This window comes from Prenolepis imparis, unplaced genomic scaffold (assembly GCF_030444845.1).
Source record: "Prenolepis imparis isolate NDT839.2.m4 unplaced genomic scaffold, iyPreImpa1.0 SCAF_4, whole genome shotgun sequence".
NCBI classification, from domain to species: Eukaryota; Metazoa; Arthropoda; class Insecta; order Hymenoptera; family Formicidae; genus Prenolepis; species Prenolepis imparis.
Genome location: NW_028141162.1, coordinates 5,475,612 through 5,497,074, shown reverse-complemented (window position 1 = coordinate 5,497,074; position 21,463 = coordinate 5,475,612). Strand labels below are relative to the sequence as shown.

Sequence of the window (21,463 nt, the reverse complement as noted above, 5' to 3'; positions counted from 1 at the left end):
AAATCTTTTTGGGAGGTAAAAATTAGAATTTTTCATGATTGCTCCCCTGCATGCTAATCATATAGCGTTCTGCGCGTATACGCGCGTGGCGCCGTGGCGAAACCTTTGTGGAAGGAAGCGTGGATGCAGATTGCGCAATATTCAGCCTCTCTCTTTCTCTCGCAGTTTTTTTCTGCCTGCGCAGCCTCGCCATTAGTCCACCCATCGGCGAGAAGAAAATAAAGTTCAGGCTAAGACGAACGATTCATGATGGAATATTAGGCCAATGCCTCCGAGATTGTTGGCGCGTGCAAGGCCAACTTCCTCTAATACACTTCCCATCTCGGCCCGATTAACTTGCGCCCGAAGTACCATTTACGGCGATCCGGCCTTCTCGCGGGCAACCGATCGCGACTATAAAAATACGATTCCGCGTGTGTAACGTTTTCAAAGAAAAGATACGCTTTCTGTGCGAATTTTTTTTTTTCTATGTTAAATATTTAGTCGGAAGACTCTCCCGAACATTCCTACTATTTTCGCGCTTCACAATATAATTCGTTTAATTAAATTGATATTTATTTTAAAGGATGTAATATTTCTGTATGTTTAAAGAAGTTAAATTAGTTTACTGATGAGTTGGTACACGAGCAGGTGAAATCCAACGCTTTAGAAACCATACTCTGGCTTACCGCTAGACATTCAAGAGAGGTTATTCCCCGAGAGAAATATAGCAGATAATTACATCCTGCCACATTGTGGGTAAGCTGATTCTATATGTTATCAAGATGTACAACCTTGTGAAATTGTAATCGCGTTCTTTTCAAAAATCTTCAGAAAGGCGACACAACAAAAGCTAAAAATAACTAAATATTTGAATTGAGCTTAAAAAATATACTGTTAGGTTCGCACAATACACCTGTGACGAAAAATCAAAACAACTCTTTTGTACGATGTCATTAGCGTTAGAGAAGCTAGCGTTGCGCGACCATGACTCTGTGACTCGCTGTTTGTTACACGGAGAAACTGCGCACCGTATATCTTCGAGGGAAATAGGCGTTAAGTCTTGTCAATCCATTCGAGACTTCTTTTTCTCGAATTACAAAGAAAATGTAGCAATTCTCTAAACGTTCTCATTGTGCGTCTGGTGATGTCATTGCACGTGCGCGCATTTAACAATAATGTGTGTGTGACAACTTGTAAAGTAAATAATTCTATGCTAAATCACAATCGAGATAAAATTGGCCGAAATCGTGTTTACGTTTTACGACCGTAGCCGAGAACGAACGGGGCCGTTCACCAGCTGCGTGACACACCGTGTCATTACTGAAATTATATAGATTAATCGGAAACTGAACTCGACGGAGAACCAAAGAAAGCAGAAAAAAAGAAAGAAACGCGCGCCCATCGTCGGGTGACCTCGTGTTCTCTTCTAAACGAAAGGATTGCTCGCTCATCGCAGCGTTCAGGTGTCACAAGAAAGAGGCAAGGAAGAAGAGTGATGAGAAAATATATGTATCGCGCTCAAACAAACCAGTCGCACGCTAGACCGTCGTAAAAATCGTTACGGCCACATGCAACGCATAAATAATCGTGGGCGTGAGTGGAGAGCGCATGTGTGTATATATGGGCACATGTTTGTGGTATCGGACGTAATGATTGCCATCGGATAAAATTTCGTACAAAGCAGATCTTTGAAAATTTCCCTCCGAAATATCGATCGCGCGCGATTTACGAGATATCTCTAATCCTTCGATTTTATCATTTATTTTTTTAATTTAAATCCATCTTGACACAATTATCGAGCGGATATTTTTCTTTATCGCTTACGTCACTTGTGCAACGCTGCGCGCTACTCTAAGATTTATTTGTCTGATACGAAAATTGTGTTCGGTGTCAACCTGACACGTGGAACAAACGAGCACATTTATCGTTAAACGTGCGCGCTGAAAATACGGTCGGATGACGATACAGTCGCGGCGAAAACGCGCGCGCGCGTCTTACGTATGGGTTCTCGGCGGCGGATAGCGCCTAAAAATAGAGGGCCATGGGCATCCTAGAAAAATGTAAACGGGGCAGCTCTCCCCGGCGGGCCTCGTGCAGCTGACTACGAAATTCACAAAGGACCCGCGTGCCGGAACAAAGGCGCGCGTACGCGCGAAGACGCCGCAAGCCGGAAGAGAGAGGAGTAGCTAGCAGCCGGCCGGCCGGCACCAAAGGGGAGAAAGAGAGCGAGAGGAAGAGCGGGTTTTGCGAAGATCATCGGCAGAGGAGAAAGGACGGGCGGGGGGAAGGGAGACGAAACTCTACGAGGGATAGGTATGCCTCTGAAACATGCAGAAACGCAAAACGGTGCCGGCCAGGAAGCGGGACGACCGCGCTTCTAAGAAAGGCATCGCGCCATCTGCGCCGCCCAAGAAATCGCCAATCCGCTCGGGTCTCTCTCGTGTATTTATCGATGATTACCTAGCGCACACATGTACACGTATAGAACTCCAATCCTCGAATGTATGCATTAAGGTATACCTCGGACGCGAATTTCGTTCAAGATCTTTGACGGCCGTGAAAATTGATCGAGAAGTGTCGCGAATCTTGCGAGACGAATCTCAGCCTTCCCTCCGCAAGGTGCGTTATTAAGATCGTTATATTGTGAAGGGCTCCTCGGAAAATAATTAAGCGATCCAATTAGCCACCCGGCTCCGGGCTTTCGCTCGCGTCTCGAATTATTATCGCATCCTGAGAGATTCTGAGGAGCATGAGTCGATGATCTGAAAGAAGGCGAAGATAGATCGGTACGCGGGCTTCCGATTCTCGGAGGAATCGTGCGTGTTTGATCAAAAGGGCTCGAGGAAAGAGGGGGCGAAGAAAAAGAAGGCCTCGAGAAAGAGAGGATCCGGGGGGAGAGGGACGAGCTGGAGTTTCGAGGCGGCAAAATGGAAAGGTTAAGTTACGAAACGCAGCGGCAGCTTCCAAGGTCTCCCCCGCCCTATAGCTTCACCGGCCAGCCGCCGCGACGACGACCTGACCCTTTTTCCCCTTTTCGGCTGAATGGATCGAACAAACGTGTAACACGCGAGGAGTGACTCCCGATATACACGCAGCCCTACCGCAACGCGCGCCGCTTTCACTCGAATCGATCGCGGCCGCCTCGTTATCGGAGCGTGTTATCGCTGTATCAGCTCTCGCGGCCCGTTTTCGGCCCTCCCGGATGCGTAGCGCGCCTTTGTTGATATCTCACGCACGCTGACGCGTGTGCGTGAGCAAACTGAGAAAATGGAGGACGGAATGCGAGATCGGCAGAATGCGAGATGATATCGCGCGACTCTCGAACGTGCCAAGAGAGGGAAATGGATGAGAAGAGAGGGCATGATAATAATTATCTATCTTCGAGGCGGTGAAAAGAGAAGCAAATACGCGAAAAATATCAATCCCGCCTCCGAATTTTGTTATAAGAATCCATTACGTAGAAATGGAGTTCTTAAGCCGGCCGCGCGTCCACCCTATGCGAAAGGTTGAAACGACGCGCACGCGAAGAGAATGCGAGATCGTGTGTGTGTGCGTGTGCGTGTGTATGTGTGTATGCGTGTGGCGAGAGCAATGTGTGGTGCTGTGGATTTCGTCAGGCCTTGACACATTTCGGTGGCGCCAAATTGGTCGCCGCTCAGGCGAGCATTCGCTCCAGAGAGGAATGAAGAGAAGGATAAGAAAAGAGGGAAAAGAGGAGGAATAAAGGGGGATGGGCGAATTGGGAGGATATGGGACCGTGGGGCGCGATAAGAGCGACGAGGACGGTGAAACCAAAAGCAACGCGATGGGGTTCGAAAGAGAAAGAGAGAGAGAGAGAGGAAAAGGAGGGCCGAAATGGAGAGAAATAGGGAAAGATGAGGGGAAAGGGCGAAGCGGAGGAAAATCAATGTCAGGCAGCGTGCGTTGCAACCCGAAATCAAGGGAGGCCCAGGCCTCCTCCGCTGTTCCTATGTCGGCTTGGCACAAGCCGGTCGATTCTGCAAGGGATGGTGGGTTATGGCGCGCACCCTCTCCCTTTTTAACCCCTCGGAGACCGAAGTAAACCATAACCTGCACAACGGTCCACTTCCCGGGCCTCCCTGAATCGCGATATCCTTACGATTACAGGTACGGTCGATTGTATATCGATATCGGCAGAGATTCCTTTAGAATTTTCATGAGAAAATACAGATTCATTAATGCATCAGTATGGGGGTACTTTCAACAACATTAATAACGACACCATTAAGTCATGGCAGAAGAGCCTACCGTAATTAAATCTTGTCACTATTAATGTTGTTAAAAGTGAAGAGCATCCTGATGGAGAATAATTGTCTTCGCTTAACTCGTTAAAGCGTCTCGTAATACCACTCTTCGTTTCCAAAATGCGATGCCCGAGAAAACGAGGCTGTTCCGACAGGGAGTGACGAAGGTCTTTCTGACCTCCTCAGGGCAATGAACATCGTGCGGCTTCGTTGAAATTCTTGAATATTTTGGCCATGAAGTCGACAAAATCCGGCTTGCTAGGGCTTAGGAATAGTTAAGAAACGAAGGGAAGGGAATTCGAGGAAAAGCCTTGATTATGCATGACTATACGCGAAGTATATAAAAAAAGAAAAGAACAAAAAAAAACAACATCGATTTTAGCATCAAAATGCATGTCAGAAGCTCGAAGAAAATTAAATCAGAATAATAAATTAGAGAAAAGGAATTTTTTTTTTAATGCGCCTTTGAAGAATAACGCATTAATCTGTTCGCGAGAAGTTCGGCTGACCACAAAAATCCGTTTCCACTGCGCGCGGAATAATTGAGGGAATGGATCTTTCCTGGAACCGCGCAATAAATATCGATGTAAAGAAATGACGCAAAGATTATATTAAAATACAAGATACGACATTCCGTCGCTGCTATTGCAAATGCAGTCAATTTTTAATTGATAAATTAAATTCCTCGTGAGAGAATTAATTGTCAAATCAATGCATTATGATTGTTATATATCAAAGTATAAGATACAACATTCCATTGCTAGCTACTATTGTAAATGGAGTCAATTTTTAATTGATAAATTTAACTCTTCGTGAGAGAATTAATTGTCAAACCAATGCATTATAATTGTTGTACCGTAATTTCCGAGTTTTACTATTATGATGTAATTATTATCTCGTCGTGAACACGCAATATTCGCGAACGGAGATTCACGTCCGTTCTCGTGAATTATATCCGCCCACTTCCACAAAAGTCCATCACTTCCTCGACGCGCGCGGTTGTGCGTTCTGAAAGAGCTAGCACGCGTTGGCGAAACGTCTGCGTGCGTGTGTCGCAGATGAAAATAGTGCAAACATAATTTTCCGAGCGAGACACATACGATTACTTGGCTCGCGCGCGAGGATGCCGAGTTGCGTCGTCACGCATACGCACGTATTTCCCGTGTGTGGTGTTATGCGAGCGCGCACGCACATCCAACACATACACATCCGGCTTATGCGTACGAAGCATGCGAAGTCCACGAAAGTTTCAGCGGCACGTGCACCCATACACCGGCGCCGGTGCGTGTTGCACGCGCTCGCGCACATACGCAACTCTGGTACACGCACGCATTCGTTATTGATTGGTACGCACCGCGAGCGAGAGTAGGCCCGGCGCGAGAGACGCGCGGCACCCTATGCCACGACGATGTAGCAAAAAAAAAAAAAAACCCGAATTTCAAAAATGCAAATATACCTTCACAGATATTCGCTCTTTTTATTATACCAACATATGCATGCATAAAATAATCATTATCATGTTTCTGCACTACTGATGCTAATAAATTAAACTCTCTCGAAAAAGAAAATATATAATATATTTAAAAACAATATATAAATAATTAAATATTAATTATTTTTTTCTGTAAGACCGGCAATTTTTGTTGATTTAAATTAGTATGTATTTAAATCACGCGGTGACATCAACATTATTCGCACGTTCTTGTATCTCTTTCTGTTGTACTAAAGACACGCAATAACGCGCAATATATCTATATGTTTATTAATATTAATATTACTGAACACGATTGAAATCACAGTTAACAATAGGAATAGTAAGCCATTGGTCACGCGTGCGTGTCGGACAGAAAAGAACACATCGCGTGGTCAGATACGACGAATTCATCGAGCGAATTCGCGAGATGGTAGTGGATGCAGTAAATTTGCACCCACGCACGCGGCCGCCCGCCCAATTTGGCCCGGTCCACCCCCACCTTCCCGCCGAAAATATACGCGCCTGGACGTCCGAGCAGCTGGCGCTATCCCGCGTGTGCGTCGCAAACCTCACGCAATGACGCAGCGCACGCAATGCGCGTTGTGCACACGCAAGAATAAGCGCGTGAGCGGTGCTCCGCGAGCCTAATTTTTTATGCCTGTGCATCGAGAGAGAACCCGTTAATGATTAATGCATTGCAAAAATTTCGTCACGCTCTTGTGAAGCCCTTAATTAAAGAGGATTTTCTCTATTTCGTTTATACGCAACGCGATTCTTCTTTTGATGCACGCATCCTGTATTTCTTCAAAATGTTATGATCTTACGAATAATAGATCTTATCTAAACGGAATAAAAATTAATTGAAAAAGGGGGAAAGGGATTTTATTTGAGACAGATATTACAAAAAAAACGTTCACTTATACTTTGGGGAACACATGACACGCCTCGTGCTTACACGCGTGAGATCTGACCCACTACTCCATCGGTAGGAGAGAGGCCTTTGGTTCTCTCTTCTCACGCATGATGCAGTAACGATAAGAAAGAAAGAGAAAGAGAGGCGGAAGAAGAGTGTTCGTTCGCTCGCGGGCAGCGTTTGTCCTTTGTGTATAGGAAAACCTGGACCGGAGAGGGTGCGGCGAGGAAACGGAGGATACCCGGCGAAGATAGGGTTACGCACATTGTGCGTGGGCGGAGGGTTTGCAGCATGGTGTGGGCCCGTTGTTTTATTCCAACTTGCCGGTGCGAGGAGTATGGTAATAAAGCCCGCGAAAGAGGGGATTCGGTAGAAGGGAACCACCACACATGGGCTGGCTATTTTGTCCTCGCGCGTGGAGAAAGCATGAAAAAAATGCGTTGCGCGCGAACCCGCGACGGTAAAAAATTCGACCCTCCGAGGGCTGGCGGTGGTTAATGAAAATGAATGAAAAATTTATGGCCGTGAGTATCGACGGGGTTTAGGCTTCCGTGAGTTTCGCTCGAATTCGGGTTCATATAATATATATCATAATGAAATAAACAAAAAGTATCGAGATGAAGGTATATATAGATGTTAATCGCTAAACAAACTCGATTAAGTTGAAAATAATAGAAATGAAAATAAAAAAGAAGCCAATATATAAATAGCTACAATTTTTTCCATCATTACAATCAATCATGACTATCTCTTTGAGATATCTTTATATCATTGATGAATAATAATCGAATATAATAATCGAAATTTAAAATTTTTTTGTGAATGGTTCTACTATTTCCTCGTTAGTTTCATTACTGGCGTGTAGTAATTACAAACGGTAAACTATGCGTATTACGGGCGAGCATAACACATTATGCAAATTAAACCATTGTCATACCGCGCGAAAACGCAGGAGAATAAATTCGCATCCTCCACGCGGTGCAAAGTGCGCTTTTCTCACGGCCTTTACGCAATATTTTTGGGAGCGAGACATTAGTGTCTTGAAATCATTCGCTAATTATTTAGAAGCAAAAAATTGCACTTAATTTCTTCCATACTCGATTCCTTTTTAAAGGAATCCTTCAAATATTGATATTTCGAAAAATAATCGAAAATGATAATAGATGTCAAAATAAAAGGATTGAAAGAACCGAGTAGGAAGAAATTAAATGCCATTTTTTACTTATAAAACAAATAATTAGCGATGGTTTCAAGATATTAATAAATTAATTATATAAAATTTAACTGTTTTAAATTATTTATATATGCGATGAGACCTAGTCGATCGTAAATACATCGACTAGGTATCATCACATATATAAATAATTGCTGTCCACATTGTGTTGATTTATCAACGATTCCACATCTGTCAAATACACCGATGTATTATTCGGTCATTATTCTGCTCAATAATGCATATCCATATGCTCGCATACACACACACACACACACACACACACACACTTGTGCGCGATGTCGTCGCTGCCACGACGAAAAACAGCGAGACCTTCATGAGAAAGCGAGCGCGTTTCTCCTTTTTGTTTTTCGGTTGCGTTTCATGCTTCATTTATCAGTTTGCTCGTACGAGCGGGTGCTCCAATGGTCTTATCATGAATTATTTCGTGACCCGAATTCGGCATTGTACATATAAGAGAGCTCGTGGACTCTATCCCTCTCTCTTTCTATCGTATCCGGTGGTCTAACGGTTATAACAGCGAGCTGTACGTATTTTATGTGTGTATGTATACACATATATGTATGTGTGTGTGCGCGTGCGCGCGGAACGAAACAATACATGCATTCGTGGAGTTTTTTCGGTACGAAAACGCGAAGCGTTCGTTGTACACTATGCGTGTGTGGGCGACATCAAGATTGAACGTTATCACGGACCAACCAGATGATCGTATCTCTCTCACCCTCCTCTTTCTCTTCCCTCCCTAGTCATCCACCACTTCTCCCTTCTCCTCTTTTGCGCCTCGACCTACTGACAAGAACGCTTACGTGCAATCGTTGCAATCGTTACGACACCGATGATAAGACCATTTTCGCGTGGCATAACCCGTTTCGATTTCCTGATTAGCTGTAATGCGCCGTTTAGATATAACGAGTCGTTGTTATCCACTGACTGCTATACACATAAGAGGCATCATATATATATATCGCAATTTTTTTTAAATGACGTTATCACAAATTAACCGTACTACCATAAACTTCCTTAATACCGAAAGGTAATATTTTTATATTTCATTAGTTAAACACACACACATATATATATGAGCTTTACCGAAAGGAGGACTCTAATTAGCCCGCGCATTTCGTGAACTCTGATATTATGCTCTTCAATTGTAATCGATCTGCCGGATCTAAGCTGTAGATTACCGATTCAATACATGGAAGTCATTCTGCCCTCGATAACTAAACGATAGTGCGACATTATTGTCGCGTGGAGTGAGATACGGCTTATTTGTCGAATAAAATCGACCGCCGCTCCGAAGGGCAGATAATAATTTCGTGCAATCTATCAGAGTAATCGAACAATTTTAGGCGGACACACGAGCGACCTCTAATTCGGGTTACTACGATTCTCTACCGCATACTACCGCCCCCCGGTTCGATCAATACGAACCGTAGGGATGTCTATCATACCGTTCTCTGCCTCGTACTTGTCAAACATTATGCCGGATATTCGTAAATTCATAGATTTTACGCGTACAGATGACTTTTCTGCCTCTACATGCTTATAGATTTAACTGTAAAAAATTCGCACGAGATGTGACACGTTCACATGGCTATTTTTTCGCATCTTTGAAGGGATCGTGATGATCTCAGAAAGCTCGGTGTGAAACGGACGTTTTCTTCTACGAAGACAATTTGCAGCACCGACTCACGCTCTTCTAACTCTCTTTCTAAAACACCGCGCCTGGCCATGACACACATAGTAGCTCTAGCCTTTCGCATCCTCTCTCGGGAACGTCCAAACAGCTTAAACCCATAACTCATGAGGGATCTGCTGCCTTGTCTTCGGAGGGAGCCCGCTATTTTCTCACGTCTCGGAAATAGCTACTTTTATTGGCAGCATCATGTACAAAGAAGTACAAAGGTTGATCGATTCACGATTTCAGTTTGCATCGCGAATAAAAATAAATAGGCGGTTGATTAAGTCGAAAATTGAATAAATCAATAGAATTATTCCATTATATCTTATTGTAGTGACGATGTAGCGCGTGATTCGCGTTTATCAATTTAATCGACTTTATCGATTTGATCGAGTTGATTAATCCGAATTGCTGCAAGTGCGGACGTAAAAATAGAACGTGCATTAACTTTTATACTAATCTCGAGATTGTATAATGTAACAGAGTCGATGCATAATCAACATAGGCCACGTAGGAAGGAAAGCTGACGCGGTTGCATGACTTTGCCGCAACAGGCGAAGGCCTCGCATTCCTCTTGTGCAACAATTTTCGGCGATGGAAGGTCTCGTGACGACGACAGTAGAATGCCGCGGCAAGGCTGAATTACATCTAATCGCTTCTAAGAAGCTGCCGGCCTTCTTTTTAAATGGCATGTAATGAAATGCCTTGCGTGCATTTTATAATGCGAAACGAAGAGAAACCACAAAGAAATTTGAATATAATCACAGTAATAATATTCTTTATATATGTTTGATCGAAATTAAAAATATAAAAATGTATAATTATTTTAAGAAAATTCTTTGCGTCCGTGTATAAATATTCTTTGAAAAGAAATAATGAAGTATATTGTCATTATCATATTTTTTAGCGCTTATTTTAGTAGCATTTTTCTTTTAAAATCGTTTTTAAATAAAAAATTTATTAGAAAAATAGAGATTATCATTTTTTGTATATAATATCTTCATAACACTAAACTTACTTAAAATCCAAATTTTGCAATATCCAATTAAAATTAATTGAAAAATATTATTTTATTTATTTGCATCTATAAAATCTATTTTATGAAAAGATTCGCATTTTCTCTCAATTATTAATCACTTAAAAATTATTGACGTCTAGACATTTTCGAAAAAAATTGTATAGAAAGAAGAAGTGTAGTCACTCTATAATATTACAAAAATATATACTTGCTTTGGATTGCTTTGGACGATTTAATAAAATATGAACATACTGAAAATCTGATGATGCGTTTTCCAGAGTTAACCACGTATAGCCTGAAAAGATACCAATAGACTACCCTCCAGCTATATTGACGATAGCATTTCCTATAATCGCGCCCCCTTGCAATCGCTGACAATATTTGCCTCCGTCAAGCGATCCTTCGTGCCTTCCTCGGCGACACGAGGTCGTCATCCAGCCATACGTCGTCGCGACGCTGCACGTGGAATTAATACTCGGAAATGACGGATTAATGATTGAAGCGAGTCGCTATTTGTGCTGCACGAGGTCTCTCTTTCCCTCTTTCTCGTCTCGCCGAAGTTCGTCGTCTGACTGAAACTTTTACGAGGTATGTGCGTGAAATTGCAGAAGGGTTGCACGAAAGGCCGCGAAGAAAGTTAGAAAAAGAGAGAAAAAGACAAAAGGAGAAATAACCAGCCGAGGGAGACGAGCCTGACAAATGGATCTGTATGTGTGTGTGTGTGAACGCGCACGTGTTGATGCAACTGCACCGTCTGCAACTGCTCACCCACGCATGAAACTTTGTTAATAATTCAGCGCGACGAGCAAGGGGAAGTAAACGCGTATTCTGCAATTCTCGCATGTGTCGTCGTCTTAGAAATATATTATGTGTCCACCGCAGAGGTGCACAGGTAGCGAAAGAGCGATTATAAGTAACATTAAGCATTCTTCGCTTCGAAAGAACAGACTGAGCATAGTTTAGCCCTCTTGAGAGCCCTCTTACTTTCCGCGTCATTTCATACATCGTCCGGCTACCCTGCCACTTTTTCTACTATTTCAATGGAGTTCGACTCCGCCACGAGTGGTCGGACTCTCGTTGTAATTGATATATAATAACTGCATAAATAATGAATTCGGCGATGGACAGCATAAATAATGTACAGTCGTGGACACAGAGGTTGCGACATTTTTTTTTAATGATTTTATATAAATATGCAGTAAAATTCAGGATGCGAATCATTGTCATGTGGCGCGATAAATGATCATGATGTCAAATTTGCGAATAGTGTGTAATATAAATTTAAATGTCATGGATAATTTATAATAAATAAACATTAAATTCAATAAACATAAATAAGTGTCGCAACCTCACTGACCACGACTGTACAAGCGTTGCAGATCGAAGGTTGGAAAATGAAGTAATATTGGATTTTCTTGCAAGTGTGTGTGTGTGTGAAACAAAATATGCTTCACTGAAGTGTCGTGATATTATATCGTCAGAGCGTATATTTCTTGCATCGAAAAGAATTGTATTATTTATTTAACTAATAAAATTGACGGCAATTTTAATAAATTAAAAAATTTGTTTAATTTAAAAATGCAAATTTTTAGAATATTTTTTTTTTTTTCCATTTTAAGCTCTACCGTGAAATGGTTATGCAAAAGTCCATGAGACTTTGTTCGTAATAGAAAGTCAACAGCATTCTCGAAAGATGAAGAGAAAGTACTGTAGATGTTAGAAACAAGAAATGTTAAAAAAAAAAATGAAGTATATACAATAGTAAGACGCTTTCGAAGTGTTTGCTTGTGATTTCACTTTGGTGCTGATCTTATAACTCATCTACCGGTATGATCGTTCTTCAACGAATGCAATCAGCGGCAAGATCAAACGATACGGTTTACAAAAGGAGTATAAAGTATTCGTTCTATATCTTTCCCAAACAATCAAAGTACACACTATTTAAAAGAAGATAGGTCTTGTTGAGGTTTTTAACCTCGACACTCGAATGCTTTTTACGCCGAACGATTAATTTATACATTTCGAATAACCACCTAGAGCTACAACAGCGCAAGAAGCCGAAGAATATCGTTCTTAACCGTTAAGCGTATCACTTTGCGGACGGAGAGTGTAATAAAAAGTAACTCCAATTCGCGCGGAGCTGCTTGTGTGAGAACCTTCCATAAAATTGAAATCTATGACATGAGGCCAGCTCTTCCTCGCCAAATAGCTTGCGCAATAACGTCGCATAAATTCCACACCGAGATGATGATCGGGCCAACCAAACCAGCGGTACGGCTTCTAACGACTCTCGCGGAGGATCTAACAAAAAGTAACGACGGTCCCTCGGTAAGCATAACTGTACTCCGATAGAATAACTCAACAATGTGCGACGGTCACGATTTTTCTCACCGCGCGTTCTCGCCGCATTCCTCTCCTCACACGCGATTCAAAGAGCTCTCCGGCTTACTACTTGCGCCACGGTCACACCTACATTAAGCGCAACAGAACCGGGAAGCGCGTCTCCGCTGTCATTCTACTTTTTTTTTTTTTATAACGTGCCTTTTCAGAGATTCACGTTCGTTGCCTCTGTGTCTTTGTCCGTGACGACTTTTGAATAATTTAAGAGCGGTAACGAGATCTTTTTGTTTTAATGTCACATCTCGTTACTTTCACGACGTGACGGTAACATCTAATTTTTTTCCCTTCTAACGTGTAACGCGACGCTAAAGAGAATATCTTTGAAGATTGCAGAGTAACACACGTGGTTGAAAGTGCAAAGAAGAACTCTCTCTCGAAATGATCGCATGGACGCGCTCCGAACTTTGGTACATTTAATAAAATAGTCTCCTCGGCGACTACTTCTTTCACTCTTCCCTGAGCACGTTTAACGTGCACAGAGCTATCTCCCCGTCGCCCCGGGCGGCGCCCCCGTTTCTTTGCCCTTTCTCCTCTGCGGGCCTAATGTCAATAACCGTTGCATTAGTTGACGCTTCGTTACTTTCTTTGCGGCGGGCGAGCGGGCGATTAAAAATGTTCGCGGCGGCAAACACGAGTCGCCGTCGCGACGCCGACGTCCAATGCCGATGTCGTGGATGTGTTGGTAGCCCATCAGCGTGCCCGTATTTCACGTGGCGTCGTCGTCGTAACGTCACGCTCGGTGATTTGCTCGCCGGAGCAAAAGATGTTCCCAGTGGCTGCACCGTCGCCTGCATCCTCTTTGTACACTTTGTTCACACCGTGAAGGCAAGTCGTAAGGCATACCGTGGATCCCGTACGGGGGCTCGGACGGGGGGCCCCAGTCAAATCCACGTCGTCGTCGCTCTCTCTTTCTACACGTTAGAGCGTCGCCGAAGCGGAGACTGACGTACACGTGGACGAAAAAAGATCTACACGAAACTGTCCCGAAAACCGTCGCGTTATCCTTCAGCTGCTAATTCTTTGATCAGTCCGGAATTGATTTTTTTTTCTTTCGCATTTTACGTGAGAATTAAGAAATTGAATTGAAAAAAATTTCCGTAAACTTTAAAAATCGAAAAATTCCTAATTAAGAGAACATGGAACGAGAGCTCCAGACGGCGCTTAAACGCGTAGCAGGCTCCTTTTTACGATGCACCGTTTTATCTCTCGCCGCGGAGAAGAGAGCGAGTATGAGAAACGATAGAAGAATGAGGAATGCGGCAGTTGCAACATCCACAGAGAGTTAGGTCCCACGTGCAGCAACGATGATGCAACTGCTTGTGCATTTTGTAACTCCCAAAGCCAGTGTGGGCTTCCTACCCGGCGCATCGAACCAGATAAAGAATATCGGTACCACTTCGAGAGAGAAAGGTCGCTGTCTCCGAGAGAACGTTGAGCAATTTTTAAATATTCAAATATTTAAATATTATATTACCTGCCGATCGATCTGCATGTTTTAAGAGGCCGCGAGATCAATCTTACCTATAATGATCATCAGCGAAGACATCTACAAATCGCGCTCATATTGTATATTTTAGCGATGAATCTGAAAATACACGTGGTCCACAAGTGCGCGTGCGCGAGGTTCAACAAACCTGCAAAGTTCGCCCGTCCGTTCACTCGCTACATCATCCTTGATTTCACATGTTAATAGACTCAGCTGCGTCGTTATCTCTCAACCGCGAGCGCTTGCGATCTAATAGTAAGCGTAGCGCAGAGCGCGTAAAATTACTACGCTTTGCGATCTCGCTGATTCGGATCTCCGCTAAATTTAATTCGTAATTTCGCACCGCTCGCAAAGTACTACGTAGATACACCTCGAAAAGACAAAGACAATAAATGACACTCACCGCCGTCGATAGAGACAGTGCTGGCCTTGTTGATCTTCGCGTTCCACATAGGGATCGTGGCGGGTTTTTGATCGGGCGTCGACGGATGAGTCGGCGGCATCGGCACCATCGCCGGACTCAGCTGTGCTCCGTGCGGCAGATGATCCGAATTCGGTCCGTACGAGCTTGCGTCGAACCCCCGTCCGGGATAACCCTCGCCGGACAGTCTCTCCGCCAACTTTTCCGCCCTTTCCCGATCGGTCAACGCTACTGGCTCTTGCTTTATTCGAAGATCTGCGAACACAAGTTTTCTGTCTGGGGAAAATCCGTCTCGTTTGACTCGATTTTGCATCGAGCTCTCGAAAGAGATCTCTCTCTCTCTCTCTTTTATTTGTTTCTTTCTCACCTTCGGCAACGTTCTCCTTGGAATCACAGTTGCTGTGTTCCGTGGACCGCGCTCGTTCCAATTGTTGTTCCAGTTCCGTGGGCGTATGAGGCGCGGTATGGGGATGCAAGTGAGTCTCAGGGGGATGAGTGAACGGTTGATAGAAGTGGTTCTCCAGCAGAAGCGGATGCGGGGCAGACGCTGGCCGGAAGGCAGCGCCGTCGCGCAATACGCTCGCTCTTCCCAGCGTGTCGATGTCGCTCGGCGATCTAAAAATACACGGTCGCAACTCACAGAATCTCACGCGAGCGTAATCAGCAAGGAACATATAGCGCGGCGCGGATTTTATTTGGTAAACATGCGTATTACGAGCAAGGTGGAAGTCGGAGATACCGGAAATCGACGTAGCGCGAACGAAAAAAAAAAAAAAAAGTTTCTTCAAGATGAAGATCACTGGAAGATTACGCCGTTTTCTCGCACATTACCGTGTAACACCGCGCGAAAAACTTTGATTCGGCAAAATGCTAATCTCGATGCTAATCGAAACGAAATCTTTTAGCGAGTCGAGTCCAAAATTGCTTAAAAATTCGCTTCGTTTCCTGGTCCGCGACTTGTCACACATACGTCATCGCTAAAATCGTTAGAACGTAGGAAGAACGTACTCTCGCCTCGTTGTGCGCTTCCGACTTTTCCGAAGAAAACCGTCGCCGATTCTTCGGCCATATATCGCGGATATATAAAAAATATATCATCCTTACCTCATCAGCTTCTTGGGCAGGTTATCGTAGAACTGAGAGCTCGAGTACATGTTGGGCACTGGATACGCTGGGGCGGGCGACGGCGCCCCGGTCCTTTTCATGGTGTTCCTGAGCATGGTGGCCTCGCCGGCCTCGCTCATGTCATTCACATCGCCAACGCCACCCCCATTGCCGACGATACCACTCACGTTACCGCTACCGACGCTACCCTCGATGTCGTTACTGCCACCCCCGCCTGCGCTGCTGCTTTCTACATCCGCGGAAGTATTGTTTCTCTCCGCGCCGTTCCTGTGCGCCATAGCCAGGACTTTCTCTTGCTCGACCGACAAACCCTTAACCTGAATGAAGTATATAGAAAGAATCGTATAAATATATCAATACAAAATTAACTTGCGAAAAATAATTAAATTTTTTTAACACGTTCACTATAAATATCATCGATTTTGCTAATAAATATTCTGTATATATAGTGTTTATACTCTCTGCTCTGTTTATATTAACTAAATATAAAATTTAATAAATATTTAAAAAAATTGAAATATTCGAGTTTGACAATGAATTAAAGAGCGACAATTTCGAAGAGAGTTTGACAAATGATTTAACTCCTCTCGATTCTTCTACGCAATACAAATGAAACATAGAGATAGAGCTAAACACGTTTTAGGGCCGCCGAAATAGTATCTGGAAGCACCGCGCGCCACGTGTACAATTATATTCGAGGAATATTATTTAAGGTCTTTATTTACGAAAAAAAGACAGGCACATACTTGAAGGCATTCAGCCGCCTTGAGGAAAGAGCTGAGGGATTCCTGGTACACGTGTACCTCTCCAAGGTACATGAATTCGAGGAGGGACGCCATATTGCGGGCACTCGTCCCATCGAGAATAACGATCAGTCCCGCGGGAGAAGGCGGCAATCCTTCGAAGAGCTCCTGAAAATGCTTGCTGCATGCTGCGAGAATTAACCTGTGCGCCTTGAACGTAACTCCTAGAACACAGATCGGATGCACGGATGTCTTAAAGATATATAAGCGATTAAAAAAATATATACATACAAGTTTACTTATTATCAAAAGGAAATGGCTCGACGAGTCGTAAATGTGTGAATATCATTACATTAATCTTAATTATTTATATATTTAAATAAATTAAAATTATAAATATCACGCGCGCGCGTCTGAATATATAATGAGTACTATTAATTAAATTTAAGTATAGTACTTTAGCGCGAGCTCTTGTATACTCGGTAATTACACGAATTAACAATACCGCGTAGGAAATTCGGGAATATCGCGAAATTAGCATAGAAATTTTTGATGCACGTACAAACTTGGGCTCGGAGTCTCTTTCTCACGGCTTTTCTTCACAATGTAATGCGAACGAGCGCGGGAATTTTGGCATGCAAAGGAAGCCGGTGACCGACGCGAACCCTTTTTTTTTCAACAGGCCCACCATTTCCCTCTCTGCGCGACGCGACATAAAGGAACCCGGGGCTAGCGCGACTGACGTCGATGCCCTTTCTCGCAGCCCGCTGCGTATGTAGGTCATCTTTGGACACGATCTTCCGTAATTCATAATTCACGCGCGCGCGTTAGTATAATGCACGAGCAGCGCGGGCGTGTAATACGACACGAACAACCGCTGCACGTAGGGTGCCCGAGATATTCAGGAACGGCTGCGCGTGAAGAAAAAGAGCCGTGACCGCACAACCGATCGTTGAAGCCTCTCTCTGCGTTGTAGCGGAATATTTTGGAAAGTGCTTAAAAAAATTTTTTTTGCGTCATATACATATATACATACATGGTTATTTAAAATTTAATCCAGAAACAAGATGCTCTCTTTGCTATAGTTTCATTCAAGCGTCTTAAAACTCAAATTTTAGCAAAATTATTTTGACACATAGACACTTATCTCTTATATACATAGTTCGTTATGAAAAGTTACTTGCTCTTCGTGTTTGATTTCGTGTTTAATTTCACTCGCCATACATATAAATTTATTTAAATTAAGAGGTACTATATATATCTCTTTGTTATGATTTCGCTCAAGTTTCTTGAAATTTGTTTCATTTTCGACAAAACTAATTCAACATGTACATATCTCGTTATCAAGGAATTATTTCATTCTGATTTATTTCTCTTTTTGCTTCCTTTATTTCAAGAGAATGTAACATTTCATGAAAGCGCTTCGTCCGCTTAGAGGAAGCTGAAAAAGCCTCATCGCGTGTACCGTCACCGAATAAGGAAATCAAGTGCGAGAGGAGAAAAGAGAAAGGTGACGAGGGCACGGACCAGGTGGCTCAAAGCACCTGTCTTTCCGAGTGGCTTCCGAATAGGACACAAAGTGTATCCAACTCTTTGAGCTTCTCCTCGCGAGATCAAATTTCTGTGCCCTCCCCGTTGTGCCCAATTTCAAGCCTCTTATCCGACGAATATTGGATTTACCGCGGTATTCGAAGAGAGCATACCGCGGTTCCATGATAGCTCTCTTGCTTCTCCCACAGAGCTCTCACCGAAATATATCGTAAATTTGTCTTGCATGTAATAATAATAACGTCCATTATTCCTACGAGTAGAATATTCGCGATGTCGAATTTTGGGGGGGGGGGGGGAGATAAGAAAATAATTTTACATTCTTGCATTCTAATTGATAAATAATGATAATCTCCACAAGAAGAAGGAGGCAAGAGGGAGCATTTGCCTCTTTCCCTGGAATCAGCAAAAATTAAATAGTTACTGTCCCTTTAAATAAAAGAAGAACTTTGCCGATCTCTGCCCAATCTAATTATAATTAAATTATAATAGGAAAATACAATTTTTTTCTGATTTCAAATTATAAATGTTTCAATTCTGGACGTAATTTTCAATCATGCTCTCCCCCTTCTGGAAAAAAAATCTGCGGGCGCTCTTGATAATCTCGCTGCTTACACCTTGCCTAATATAGGATCGCACATCGTTGCAGGTGTTCGGAGCAAATATACGCTTTGTTCCTTAAATGCTATGCAAGGGTCAGCGGTCGAGCCACGTGTGAGTGCGTGAACGTTTCGCGATTATGCCGGTGGCTTGCGTCATCGCTTATGTCAACGCAGAATCCGGATACACGGTGTTATTGCGTCAAGAAAGCGACGAGAACAATACAACGACTCACGTAAGCGAGAAAGATTCGAATTAAAAGGAAGAAAATGTTTTTCATTTAGCCGGAGAAGAAAGTTTCACTCGACAATTTTGTCACAAGAGAGGAAAAAGTTCTCCCTCTTCCTCCCTCATATCCATCTGCGAACCGCGTGCGCAATGGAACCGTGAAGCGGCAGCGCAGTTTGCGACACACTTGTAAAAATAATGAAATATGCAAAGTTCATCAGGGTGTGCACGTGTAGAGTCTCGGCGTTAATAAATCTTGTAATATGTGTGGGCGTCGCGTAGCAAACTCTCGAGATGCTCGGTGCTCCTCTCGCGCGCATATGCGTGCCAGGCGCGATTGTTGCTCCGTTATCAGAGCGTATATGCAAAATATAGCGTTGCAAAGAATTTCAGAAGCGGCGTTGCGTAACGCGAGGCCTCGTGTGTTTATGATATGCCGCAATACCGTCATCGACTCATCGGGGGCGAGCGAGAACGTGGCTATTACTGAATGAGCGAGTAGAGATAACGCGCGACGCAACTGCGCGCGTATCTATTTAGATATTGTTCATAGGATTATATTTATAATGCGAGATCGAGGGCGATCGTAGACGATGATCGATTACGATTAAGCGATAGCATCGACGGTGCCGATCGAAAAGAAAAACATCTTTTTACTTATATAATGTACATACATTAAGCAATACTCTGCAAAAATAATAACAAAAATTGCAAAATTATTAAATCATCATTAAGTGTCTTAATGAAATGTTTGATGTATGTTAGCGTCTAAAGAAGCTATCTATAAAGTAATTATCCACGATACTCTATTTGTACTATTTCTTTACGCATTCTATGTTGGTTGAAGAAATATTTTGCAAGTATATATTGCCGGTTCGCGGCGGAATTGTAGAAAGGTTTAATGACGAGAGGCGAGATTGCCGGCACAGCTTCTTGCCTGCCCAATACTTGCAAATAAAACGCTCGTAGTTACGCAACAGTGCAATGCACTCCTCGCGAGCAATCTATTCATATTCCAAGGCCAGCCGGTAGAGCTCTTTGGGAGTTAGGGTTTTCGACGAAGCCTCTTACGACGGTCATCGTTCTCCCTACTACGCGCAATAATAATTCGAGGCCTTAACGTGTACGTGCACTGTGGCCGAATGCGTGTAATAAACGCCGCGGGTAAAATCAACAATTACAAGCTTATAAGTCAATGTCAATTCCGTTCCAATGTCAGTGACCGATACGTCGTGGAGCCGTGATTTTTATCAGCTCCAAACATGTTGATCAAATATATTGAAGAAGAAATCCTTAATTCTCATCTGCATCAAAAACAAAATAATAAAACGTTATTAAGAAGAGGAGAATCATTAATCTCTTATCTTGAGATATAGAGTTGGAAATGTTTTTTTTCCACATAGATCGACACAAATTTCCGTAATCGTCGTAAAATATTCCGGACGGGATTACACGTGTTTATTGAGCCCGATCGAAGGAGGAGCCGGAAAAGTCACGTGGAGCGACCTTCGTCGCTTATCCTCCGTGATTTGCGCGGACCGCCGCGATATCGAAAGCTTCACGAATAGATAAGACTGGTCGTCGATTTGATTAGAGCAAAAGACAAAACTCTAATACACACACGAAGTAACGCGGCTAAAAGGGAAGGGAAACCGACTGTCAATGCCCCATCAAGGTCGACGATGCAGAGTGTGCTAGGCAAAGCGAGCGAATGTGTATTGGCCTAATGTATCGGTTCGGCTCGGCTCGGCTCGGTTCTTGTCAGCTTCGTCCGTCAACTTTTCGTCGACGGGCCAATCGTTGATCGTGCTTCCTCTGAGCCCGGCCAATGGCCGCGTGGGACCAAGGTCGTTTTCTTCGCACGTAACCCGAAGTTCGTTGCACAGTGCTGCGGAAAGCGGTGTCAAAGAATAAAAAAAAAAAAAAAGAAAAAAAGTATGGTGAACCGAGGAGAGAAGAGAGAGACCGCACACGCATCGCGATACGCAAGAAACGACACGTGGAGAAGAGGCGATCGTGAACCTCGAGGCTGCCACTGCGATAAATCGGCAAATGTGTATGTAACAGCGTGCGTACGCATACGTACGCATGCGAGCGTAGGAAGTAGGAAGGGTGCTGGGATGCGGAAAATAGACACGCGTCTTTGTCCGCGAATGTTAATCGTCTCCTTCTCTCCCTCTGTCTATCTCTCTCTCGCCAGATTCGGAGCTTTAGATTGCTACGTCGTGCGTGTGCAATTTTTTTCGCAGAAATTCATCGAGGATCCGATTTCGTGAGACATACTGATGTGAAAGCCAATATAATTCATTGTAAGAGAGTATATGACTGCTAATTAACTATATAAA

The 21,463-nt window shown here is 43.4% G+C and overlaps 1 protein-coding gene and 1 long non-coding RNA gene across 5 annotated transcripts in view; one reads left to right on the top strand and one right to left on the bottom strand.

Moving 5' to 3' along the window:
* The window catches only part of Chinmo (Chronologically inappropriate morphogenesis), a 54,097-nt gene that overhangs the window by 9,542 nt on the left and 23,092 nt on the right, over nucleotides 1–21,463 (bottom strand). For all 4 annotated transcript variants that reach the window (XM_083035615.1, XM_083035614.1, XM_083035617.1 and 1 more), the window contains exons 3-6: nucleotides 16,746–16,966; nucleotides 15,979–16,316; nucleotides 15,242–15,489; nucleotides 14,857–15,129 (exon numbers count right to left, since the gene is read on the bottom strand). In XM_083035615.1, the coding sequence (XP_082891741.1) occupies nucleotides 14,857–15,129; nucleotides 15,242–15,489; nucleotides 15,979–16,316; nucleotides 16,746–16,966 (1,080 nt within the window). The remainder of the gene's footprint in view (nucleotides 1–14,856; nucleotides 15,130–15,241; nucleotides 15,490–15,978; nucleotides 16,317–16,745; nucleotides 16,967–21,463) is intronic.
* LOC145934839 (uncharacterized) overlaps nucleotides 1–21,463 on the top strand; it is a 162,625-nt gene that overhangs the window by 127,392 nt on the left and 13,770 nt on the right. The window lies entirely within an intron of this gene.